At 42.6% G+C, this 12,164-nt stretch overlaps 1 protein-coding gene across 1 annotated transcript in view; it reads left to right on the plus strand.

The window, feature by feature from the left end:
- The window catches only part of LOC147717171 (serine/threonine-protein kinase 17A-like), a 118,152-nt gene extending 106,204 nt beyond the window's left edge, over positions 1-11,948 (plus strand). Inside the window, exons 5-7 of the mRNA XM_086924108.1 lie at positions 355-403; positions 3,473-3,652; positions 6,254-11,948. Coding sequence (XP_086780234.1) covers positions 355-403; positions 3,473-3,652; positions 6,254-6,527 — 503 coding nt within the window. The 3' untranslated portion in view covers positions 6,528-11,948. The remainder of the gene's footprint in view (positions 1-354; positions 404-3,472; positions 3,653-6,253) is intronic.
- The last annotated feature ends 216 nt before the right edge of the window (positions 11,949-12,164 follow it).

The following is a 12,164-nucleotide window of genomic DNA, read 5'->3' on the forward strand; positions in this document are numbered from 1 at the left end:
CACCATATAAATCGCAGAAAAGGGCATCCTGGGTTGGGAACCCACATGTTAGGTGTGGTGTCTGAGTTAGACTGTTGGCATATTGTGTGTGAGCTGAAATGTGACCAGACAGCCCAAAAAGACCAGTGCATGCATGCTAGTAAAGTCACGAAGAAAATTTGGTAGCCCCCAGAGAATATGTAGCAGCCAGAATTAGACTTAACAAGCCTGCATGAGTTGAAATCATCAGTAAAGGAATGAGATGCCTGACTAAAATGAGTTAAATGCCTCTGTGTTTAATCCGACCGGTTCTAGTTTCACCTCGCCTTAAATGAAAAAAACGTAACATTTTTATGTCTTCTGTTTTCTTTCTAGCACCCGAAATTTTGAATTACGAACCCATCAGTACAGCAACAGATATGTGGTATGTCATTTTTCATTGTCTGTTTTGTATTAAACAATGTTACATTCACATGTCCTACTGCTTGTAGTTTACGTCATGTAGCCTCTTTCAGGAATCTCATACTTTTTTCTTTCGTTTGCCCACTGCTCTGGACTTCAGCGGGAAGTAATAGCAACACATCAGTAAATTCTAAATAATTATTTCCAAATCCAGTGGTTCTTAACCTTAACCTTTTGTCTTCTGTGGGCTACCAACTAATCATTACTGGAACCCGGGATCCTCTCTCTGAATCAATATTGGATTCTAGGGACCCCCACTAATCCATTACAGCAAACGGGGGATTCCAGCCTAAGCATTTTCAATGGTTTGAACCGCAAAATAGCACACAAAAAATGCAGAAAAAAACAATTCTTCTTACCAATACACAAATTATGAAATATTTTATTTAATTCACAAACGAATATACAAAAAATGAAATGTTATTTTATTTGAAGAGTTGGAGCTTTTCTGATTTCAATTCAGGCCACTCATCATCCATATGATACTCTGTTTGACGCACTTGCACTGGTCCCACTGATCAATCTAAGGATACCAACTTAATTTTTAACCTCCTATTTAAAATGCCTGCACATTCACAGAATGTTTTACAATTAGCAATTTTAAATTTTGCTTATTCATTTATACACACTCTGATAATCTGTTATTATTTTTTAATTTTCTAAACAACTGCGAACCCCCTGAGTAGGTTTTGCTTACCCCAAAGTGCCCTTCCTCCACTGTCTTTATCTTTCAGACAAGAGCGATTTAACCCTCCATTGCGTTATTTTAAGACGTTTTCCTTCTCAGTTGAAATATGTCCAGTTTCCCAGTTTTACTGTTCACTGGGCACAGTAATTTCATAGAAACCCTACTGATTCCTTGGAATGCGTCACTGGCAGCCCAGTCCCCACTCTCTACGGACTCCCTGAGGTGACAAAATAGATCAGTGGGCTCCTGACATGCTCCTGGTGCAGAGCATCTCTGCATCCAGCAGGTCACGGGTTAGAGTCCGGGAAGGGCTGACCCTGGTTTTCATACATCGAGGCCAAAATGAGTCCCTAATGGTGTAAAAAATAACAATTTGTTACGTAGACGAGCTAGCATTATCCAAAACTGTCTTATGATTTGTTCTCAGTCGCAGGGACGTTTTCAGGCATGGGCAAAGTGGGCCTGGCCCGGGGCCCCAGCCTTTTAAGAGCCCCTTAAAGAGGCAGCTCTGTTCTGCGAAGTTGTGCGCTGAGGACCTTGAATAATTCTGAAAATGTTCGTTTAAAATACCATTTTCCTTTAATTTATTTTAATGTGGTTGATGTCTGGGATTCTTTTACAGACATTTTGCATAGAAATGTTTACCACACCATGCAACATGCATAAAAAAGTTTCTTTTAGATCAAAAACTCGCGTATGAGAAATGGGAAGATGGGAAGGGGGTAACAAAGATTATTTGCAATAATGTTAGTGAGCTGCTGCTGTATCAAAATATTGAAAACACACATCGCTATCCGTGAATATTAGATGGGGGAGAAAAAAATAATTTGGGTCAGTGAACCTGGACAAAGAGGGCATGGAAGCTGAAATTTAGATCATAAATTCAAAGCTGACACCACCCCCCCTCCCCCCACCCGGATTAGTGGTGGCTCTGCCCCTTTGGTTTTTGATGTTCCTTGCCTTAAAATGGAAGCCCCGGGCTTGGCTTTGCAAGCCGCGGTGGCTCGGCGTCCCGGGGCAATGGAACAATTTGTCCTGCCGAAGGCGCACATGCTCCGGATTCCTGCCGGAGGGGGCAGGCAGGCTGCCCCTATCCCAGAGGAATCTTGGTACATTCCTCACATTCCAGCACCAGAGAAGAGGAAGAGGAGCATGGGAACAAAGCTTCCCAGTACCGGAAGTGACCACTAGCACGGGAGCCTGGCTCGCCAAGAGAGTCCACTCTGCATGACCCGGCAGGACCTTCTGGGGGCAAACAATTAGACCGCCTTACTGTTCTGTGACCTAAACTGTATTTCGTTCAAATACGTAAATATTAGTTTGTCTTCATGACAGCCAAGCTGTGTCCTGGCCCACAGCCATGTTCTAAATGGTTCTAGTGACTCGGTTTAGTAATGCCACCACTCCAGGGAGCGGTGTTAGTCCTCAGGGTCACGGGTTCAAATCCCAGTGGATACACTTCGCGTCCCAGTGTTCCGGGTAGATTACATTAGTACCAGTGCTGCAGTATCTGTCTATAGCCAAGAGACCGCTAATGGCAGCCGAGTGCTCTACAGGTATGTCTTCTAGGCTCCATATAACACACATACCACTAGAGGCTTCTTCGAAGCACTATCACACACTGCCTTTCTCTGTCAGCTGGACTGTGGTCATGAGTTGAACTTTTAACTAATCTTGGATTTTCAGCAGGGAGAACTCTGCCTTTGAGAACTTGCAGACTTGTCTCATTACAGTTTGGCCTAAACATCCCAGCATGCTTGGTCAAATAAAACCCATGTTTGAATGAAATGCGTCCTCATGACATAGAATTAGATGACTTAAACGCACGCTTCCCCTGTGTAACCCCAGTTCACTATTATTGCCATTTTTCCTCGCTTCTTTTTTGTGTATGCTCATTTTCTCATCTTATTTACTATCTCATTTCTCTTTCCATTTGTTCACACTTTTCCCTGTCTTTCGCACTATTCCAATGTCTTTCCATCTCTTATTGACTCAGTTCTTTAATACTTTCTTGGCATGTGCTTTGGGTTCAACATGCCCTCACACTTTTATCTCACATGTGCGCTCGTGTTTTTTACTTCTCTTTCCCACCATTAAGTGCAATATCCTAAAAACAACTAAAATCACGTTCTGGTGTAACATACTGATCACTGCTAAGCATACAGTGTCGGACTATGTCCCTTCCATTAACCTATCTAACAGCAGTTCTTATTTTCAATGCTAGTTGATTATTTTCTGCATTGCTCTGTTTTACAATTTCTTCTGCACTGCCATGTTTGACATACCACCTCTTCTGCCTCTTGGCAAATGTTCTAATGCTTTTGTCCATCTCTCTCCGCCCAGGAGCATTGGTGTCCTGACCTACGTCATGCTGACGGGCGAGTCTCCCTTCCTCGGCGGTGACAAGCAGGAGACCTTCTTGAACATTTCCCAGTTGAACATCCACTATGGTCCTGACATCTTCGAGGGCATCACCGACCTTGCAGTGGACTTCATCCAATCGCTGCTCATCAAGAACCCCAGGTAACTTCTTGTCCTACATCTTCCCTGTTGACGGGGTGGTCTCGGGCGGGGAGAAAGTTTCAGTTGTTGAAGGTCAGTGGTTGGTGGTTACGTTCTGCTCTAGAAGTACAAATACAAAATATCATAGCAGCTGGAACCTTGTTGAGAACTAACAGGTAGATTCATGAAGCCGAAATTGGCACGCAAAGGGCCAGATTCTGAGAATCTGGCCCTTTGCGAGCGCTATTTTTGCATTTGGGATTCATCATCCCAAATGCAAAAATCGCAATTATAGAAATCGCTAAATTGCGATGAATTGCATTTAAGGAATCTCAATTTGAGATTCCTTAAATGCAATTCATGAACCATTTAAAAATTGCGAATTCGCAATCTGGGGCCGCTATTTACCGCGAAGTCTAACTACGTGGTAAATAGCAAAAACTTTGAAAAATGCACTAAAGTGCATTTTTCAAATATGTTGCGCACACACATGCCCTTAGGGCAACATATGTGCACACACCAATTTTATGGGTGCAACAGGATGTCCTTTGGACACCCCTGCACCCTTGAAATCGCAATCTCAATTTGCGAATCGCTAAATGCGATTAGCAAATTGAGTTGGTCTTCCCAATCATTCCTATGGGCCTCTAGGCCCATATTATTATTATTATATTTATTTTTGTAGAGCGCAACAGCTACCCTAAGGTTTCCCGGCGCTAAAAAGAAACTGAAACAAGTAACAGAGGAGAGATAGTGAGTTAATGAAAATCGAGTTATTGGTTGAACAACCATGTTTTCAGATTCTTACGGAATTGCAAGTAGCATCCCCCCCTACTCCCGTTCATACTGCTCGCAACTTGGGTTTCCAGTTTGACGATACTCTCTCCTGCGGCCCTCAAATCAATAGGGTCACTGCAGCCTGTTTTTGGAAACTGCGGATGATGAGAAAGATCTTTCCTTTTCTGCCTTTGGATGCTCGTAGAACTGTCACTCAGGCCTTGATCACTTCACACTTGGATTATACCAACAGTCTCTACGCAGGGGCCCCCCAATATCAAATTGAACGCTTACAAATCGTTCAGAACGCGGCGGTGAGGCTGATTGGCAATATCCCATACAGGCACTCGGTCTCAACGTATCGCAAGAAGCTTCACTGGCTTCCAATAGCCAGCCGCATCAAGTTCAAGTTGCTTACTCTTGCTTTTCGGGCCCTAAATGGAGCAGGACCAGAATATTTAAGAAAGAGATTAGTTCTATCCCACTCTGTCAGAGCCTTACGATCTAACAATCTTCGTCTCATTGTTGTCCCACGGTTCCGCCGCTCTAGAATGGGTGGCAGAGCCTTTGCAGTCATCATTGCTAAACTGTGGAACAGCCTACCGTTAGATCTCAGATTCACCCCCTCTGAAGCACTCTTTCGTAACCGTCTCAAGACGTGGTTATTCTCATCTGCATAGGTAGACTCCCTTTTCCAGCTTACAGTCTCAGCGCCGGGACACCCCCGTTGGGGGTAGCCGTGCGCTCTACAAGCTTCATAAATAAATAAATAAATAAATAGCATTCATTTGTGCGAAGATGAATTGGAAGAGAGTTCCATAATGTGGGGGCCAGATAGGAGAAGGAGCGACCACCCTGTCTGACTCGATTGATCCTAGGCACCTGGAACTTATGTTGGGTCGAGGAACGTAGGGTTCTAGGGGGGTGTATTGCTGGACCAGCGAGCTCAGATAGGCAGGGGCCTTACCAGCCTTGATTCTATGCATGAAGCATAGAGCTTTGAATTTTGCTCCTTGTTCAATATGGAGCCAATGGAGACTCCTGAGACAAGATGACGTAGGGGATCTTTTTGGTAGGCCCATAGGAATGAATGGGGAGATATTCCTTAATTGCGACTCGCAATTTGCGAGTCGCAATTAAGGAATAATTAGAAATCGCTGTTTTTGAATGGATTTTTTGATGAATAGCATTTTGCTATTCCTTAATAGCGAATCGGTATTTTTCGCTATTAAGGAATCGCAAAATGTGTTCTTGATGAATATGGGGGTATGTTGTAAACGTGAAAATTGTGGTTTTATAAGAATTAAACATCTAAAAAATACTTTGAAATTGAGTTTCACTTTGTCTTATGAACAAAACAATGAGGAGCTGTAGGCGTGACACTGCCCTCTCTAATGTACCTTCCCACCAAGATTTGCAGCTCATACCACCGCCCAGTGGTTTGAAGAGACAGTGCGGAATCCTGAGGGCCATTTCAGATTTTTAGCCTGTTTAATGGTAATTAGCCCATGGGTGCTGTGTAGCCCTATAGTAAGGATGTGCTACTTTCCCCCCATAGTTTTCTGCAGCAGTTAATGCTGTTTTATAGTTGCAAAAAGTTTTTTAGTATTTTGTCTTCGTGGGCGAATTAAAGTAACTCTACTGAAAGAAATCAAGCAAAATCGTGCAATATGGTGCCACAAAGCACCACCCGGCAGGTTGGACCTGGAGGTTTAAGCAGTTTCATATCTGGTATTGCGAAGGATATTAAAAGTGATGTTTGGTGGCTTCTGTATTAGTGTGGTCTCTACGATGGGTATCAGCGACAAATTTCCTCTACTTAACACATTATATCTACCTCTACAGGAAAAGGGCGAAAGCTGAACAGTGCCTCCGGCATCCTTGGCTCTGCACTTCCCTGGAATTGGCCACGCCACTGAAGGAAGCTGACCTGGAGGAGCCAGAGAGTAAACCGACTGACGCGGTGGCCTCCGATGAACTGGTCCTCATGGCGTCCTACACCGTGCACTGCCCTTGTCGACAGCTAGAGAGCTTGGACAATCGAGAGACTGACCTGAAAGTGGTGAGGAGTCTCCAGTTCCCCGCCTTGCAGGAGATCCAGCAAGAGCTTGTCTGCTGAGCACCTCGTCTAATATGGTTTCTGTACCTCAGACTGAACCAAAGGTGGACCAAACATCTGGCTGTGCACTGCAGCTGGAAGCGTTGAGGGACAGACCACAAGTGCCTAGCTGGTTTAGATGCCCTGTTGCTAATGAGGCCGCGGCCTAGTCGGCTTTTGTGGCATCTTGGAATACCCTAGATTCAGGGTCGTCTGAATAGGGGGGGGTGGGAGGGTGCGCCAGGGCGGCCATTTTGCCACTGGATGAGTGGCCACTCCAGCAAGTTCATCTGACCTTGAGAAGGCTTCAAAGGGAACAGCAGTGATTCAGTGTCGAACTGCATATGCCTGGACCACAAGGCCAGTGTTTTACCTGAATGATCAAAAGTGGGTCCTGGCTTGTCGCACAGACAGCTAGCTCTTCGGAACTTTACATGGTTTTATTGCCTGTGTTAACAATCCACAAAGACTTTTGTTTATGAAATTCAGTCAAGAATACGTGAAAATATTGGTTCCCATAAGCGGGTGAGGGCGACCAGCAGTTGCCCAAGGCATTCTCTTAAGCAGTAATTCTCTGAAAATTGCCAGTGTTGGCTGTTTTGGCTATATTAGCCCATTGTACCCCTTCAGAAGGCCCAGCACCTAAAAGCTCTTAGCTACAAATACCACAGTAGGTATTGTGCCAGAAGGGACGGGTCACCATCCCATGGTCCCAAATGGCGACCTAGGTTTCTGTTTCCAGATTTCTTTGTTCTGTTTCTCAGATTGCTAATTTTCATATTTCAGAATTGTACGCCCCAAACACATGCTCTTTCACCTTGTCCGGGATACCAGCAATGTCATCACTTGCATGTCCAGTTGTTTTCACTGAAAGTTCACCAATGTTGTAGCTAAAGCACTATTAGATGCTTTCTACTGTTGTATGCTTTTCACTTTTGTATGCTCACCACTGTTGTATGTGCACCATTGTGGTGCACGCTCAGTTAGCCTACGCATAACCGATGGTGTACATGCATAATTGTGGTTTGCTCAGCTATACTGCACACTCCTTGTAGTTGTACACTAACCACATCTGTTGAAAGAACACAAACAAGTACTTTGTCAAAGCAGTTACCTTCCTTACCACTGAGGCTGTTCTAGTGTGTTCACCTTGAGAATATTTCAATGTTAAGGAATAATATTCCCAGCAGCAAAAATATAGAGAAGTGAGTTAAGCTGGAGAGCTTCCTTGGATTGCACACACAGGCAGACAGTGGATGTTTTTAATCTCTTCAGTACTGTTCCATCAGGGCTTCCCCCACACCAAGATCAAACTCACAGTTCAGAGTCACAATAATACATAATCGAGCGCCTAAAACAGGTCGCTTTCTAAGCTTACATATCCGGCTGTGTCCATCATGCCCACATCCATCAGTCTCCAATGCTGAATAGGATGGAGACCAAAGAAGTGAGGTATCTTGGTGAGGTAGGGAAGTCCTTTCAATTTCAATCCATGGGATTTACATTGGTTTGTGGGATTTGGGCTTTTCTTTAACAGAAAGAATGAGCTTTTTATTCTGTCTCCCCTTGTTATTTACACTTCTTTACTATATGCTACAAGGACACGTCACGCTTTCTGCACATTTTGGTGGTTCTACAATGTGGTGAGGTTCAATTCCAGCAATCTTGCATGATATGCGAAGTCCAGTATCACTAAGGCAACCGCCTTAGTGTACTTAATGGAAATGGAAGCAGGAGAGTCCTGAAAGGCAGTGGGTGGCATCTACCTGTTTGTCAGGTGCTTTTTCTGTCTCTCGTGGGGCATTGGCACGCTTGAGCACTATGTTTCATCCAACTTAAGAAAATATTTTTTTAATTATTTAATTAAATAACATTTGTAGGGTCTTGTGTCCCTCGGTCCCTACTCAAGAGCCCACCTTAACTGTTAACATGCTGCAGTCACTTGCAGTGTGCAGTAGTAGCCCTGAGCCTTCCTCTTACCTTCATCACTATTTATGGTTTGACGACTGACTCCTTGTGCTATAGCTGGCAACCTTCCATCTTGGATAGCGGCTCTTCCTCAGCCAAAGTGCTATAGTTTAAGATTATTTTACACCCCTCATTCCACAGAAAGAGCGTCTTGGATTTGGCCTTGGTCTCAGCATGCGACCTATGCTCAGTCACAAATTGGCATGTCCACCATCCCAAAAACCGCACTTCGTCCTGACCCAATTCGGGAAATTGGAGCAATTTAAAAAAGAAAATATTTAAATACTGGTTTCCCCATAGTGGTGAATACTAATACTATATATTATTGTGTTTCTAATTTAAGAAGAATTCCTTCCCTCCAATTGTGCCACATCAAATCTGTTCAACTAATGATGATTAGAGGAAGCATTAGTAAGGATTAGGTTATCAGGAAGTTTTCATAGGTATATTTGAAGAGGATGAATTCTGTGAACAAGGCATAGCCTGCATTCCATTTAGAGTTATCCTCCTGCACACCTTCCGGTTCGGTATCCCTTCTTATGCAGTGTATGTGCTGCACTGCATTGTGTCTGTACTGAGGACTAGAAGACGGAAAGGTATGAAAAGGCCATTGAAACAACCTGGGGATGTATACTTAAGTAATATCTCTAACTTGGATGTGCTGTCGAGCCTTAACATTTATCGTACTATTCTTCGGAGAATTTAAACCAAAATACTGGATTATAGCCTGAACCCTGGTAAGAAAATTGGGACCTTTTCTATGTTCGAGCTAAATGACAGACCATGCAGTGTGTTTAAGATTGGAAAATTGAGATCTTGGAAGCTGGGCTGATTAGACCATCCCTTACTCGTTCCTGCCTTCTCTCAAGCATTCAACCCTGTAGACCATGGCAATAATCAAGAAAATACGAACACGTGCAAAAGTCGCCAGGTTGTTTAAATTTTCATAAATGTTTTTGAGAATGCTCATCCTTGTGCTCTGAGCCTCAGCACTCCCCTTACAGGTTTTAACGTCTGAAAGGGCTTCAGTCTGGAGCATTGCGGATGAGCATGGCCTAGCGAAGCCACTTTCACTGATACCAGCCCTGTGCGCTTCAAGCAAAGCAGTTGCGTGTGGTGGGTTACTGATCACCATGTAAACTGATGAACATAGATTGCATTAGAATATGTGCATGGATCAAACATCATACCTTTTCTGTAGAACTATGTGAACCACTAGATATTAGCTTTATGTCTAAAAGACCGGCCAGGTTGAAATTTCTGTGGAGATAAACTAATTTTGCTAAAGGGAAGAGGTTATGGGTGACTGGACCAAGTGTCATATTTTGGGCATGGATTCATGTTAGAAGGGATGGAGGGATGTTTAAAACAAAGACGTAGAAAAAAAGAACAGAGCTGGAATTTGACTTGCTCCCAATCTGGGTGATGCTATTTCAATTAGGATTAAGTTATTTATTTTCACATGTATATAAAAAAAGCAGCTTTTGGTAATAATTTCTATGCATTTTTCTCCTCCCCGTTATGCCCATTGGTCACCCGTGGAAGAACGAGAATTGGCTAGATCAGTCCGGTTATCTGCCCTCCACCACTTTGTTATTCCTAGTGTTTTGTTCCTGCTCTGGGCAATTTTCTCAAAACTAAATATTCTTATCACACTTCCCAGCTCCGATTTTTAATTGTTACTATGTTTCTGTTCTGCTAGCTGCTTGTGATGTAATCAAACACACCCACAGAGGTGGTCGATGACCTCACTGCTGGCAGCAGAACAGAAGTATATTATCCGTCTTGATCAGTTTTAGCCAAACCTTGAGATTTATCCAACAATTCAGGACTTTAAGATTGCCCTTCAGGCTGTTATGGTGAAGTGCTTTGAAAGAAAAAGTATCAGCATTATCTTGTACTGTCTAAATGTGTGACTACCAAAAGTGAGCACATTCGGCAACCTGGTGCAGACATGTGTCTATGTCCTAGTTATTAGTATGGAGAGTTGCCAATTATCCTACAGCTTTTCTTTTTTACTAACATATACCAGTATCTCTCGGCATTGACATGGGGCTATTCTTTTACACAGCTCCTTGATTTTGCATCACAGTACAGTTTTTAATGTATCATGTAGGAAGTCAGAGTGCATACTTCTACTCATGACAGTACTTGGTTTCGGACTACACGCCTCTTCCTCAGGGCAAAACATCAGGTTCTTAATAGCTTATCATCGGGGTTTATCAGTTGGCTATTAGTCTTAGTTCTTCCTTGTAAATAGTGCTTTGATACACACATAATGTCTTGAGGGTGACTTAGATCAGTATATGTAACCAATCAGTTCCAATGTGTTAGACTGCACCTCTATGTGCAAAACAGTGGAATGTGGTTATCCCATCTGTCGAGCATCAACTTTGCGCTAGGTTGGCTGAATAGATTGTGGGTTTGGATTCTTTCGGTTGTAGTCCTGTATTACATGCTTTCAGTTACAGGATAAAACCTTATTATATCTGTCCTTCACAAGCCCACTCATCAACTCAGTAGAAATGTCTGAAATTCACCATTTACATTGGAGTGGATCTTGGTTGGTAAACAGAAGGATCAAAGCCATAAAGCACAGCAATTTGGTCACTAACTTTGCACAGCACTAAGCATCTCTTCACTGATTTCCAGCCTCACTGAAGAACTTTTTTAAAGGGATAAGGTGAACAAAGTTCTGAGAAGTCTCACGTTTTTCTGTCTGAGAGAGAGCAGAAGCTTGTGTAAGGCAAACTCTTCCTACTACCAGGTTTGAATCTTCTGACACCAAGTGACATTGCTACTTTCTTGATATCGGAATAATTGGAAGAAGGGATCCCACCTATTAAATATCCCATCCTTATCTGAAAGGCATTGAAGTCTTCCTGATTAACTCAGTTTCAACTATGAGATTTTAACCCTTTTTGAACATCCATTGTGCATTTTGGGACCGCAAACCACAAAAAATGGTTGGTTTAAATTAATGTCCTAAAGCCTTATTACTAGACAAGATCTGATATCTCGCTTACAGGACTGGTGAATTTGGGAAGGAGGTGAGGGCGGAACGGGGTGCCGTTATCATTTATGTAGGGGCATAACATTTCCTGATGTATCCCAATAAGTGAATACTTTCTGAAATAGGGTAAATAAACACTGCTTCATAAATCTTGGGTCAGGCCACACACATTATGGGAAAAGAAATGTTGTACACAAAAAAAATGCCACATCGATATGTGCACCTTTACTCCAGGCAAGGCCTGAATCGTAAAGAAAAACATATTTAAAATACAATAGTGTTAAGATGTTATAATGTCATTTTTGGTGTCGCTGTTTGTATAAATAGGTAAATGAATTGTTTTATCCCTGTGCAATTTTATTTTCAAATGTTTTTTTCCTGAACAAGTAGCTCCTGGTCGTTAATCTGCTACTCCATGTTTTTTTTTTTTTTTAAATAATAAAATGTTATATATTTGCAAATGGTTTTCCATCGCTAAATCTAATGTTTGATTGCTTAAAAGTTGTGCTATACCATAAGTAATGAGCTCAAGTCCAGTCTGGTAAATACTTTCTTCGCACAGAAAGTAACAAGCACTACAACATTGAAAGTGCACTGCCTGCTATAGATAGTGATGAGTTTTTTCATTTTTTTATAAATTGGAAGTGATTTTTAATTTCTTTTCACAGAGAAACAAT

Source organism: Lissotriton vulgaris, chromosome 5, assembly GCF_964263255.1.
Source record: "Lissotriton vulgaris chromosome 5, aLisVul1.2, whole genome shotgun sequence".
NCBI classification, from domain to species: Eukaryota; Metazoa; Chordata; class Amphibia; order Caudata; family Salamandridae; genus Lissotriton; species Lissotriton vulgaris.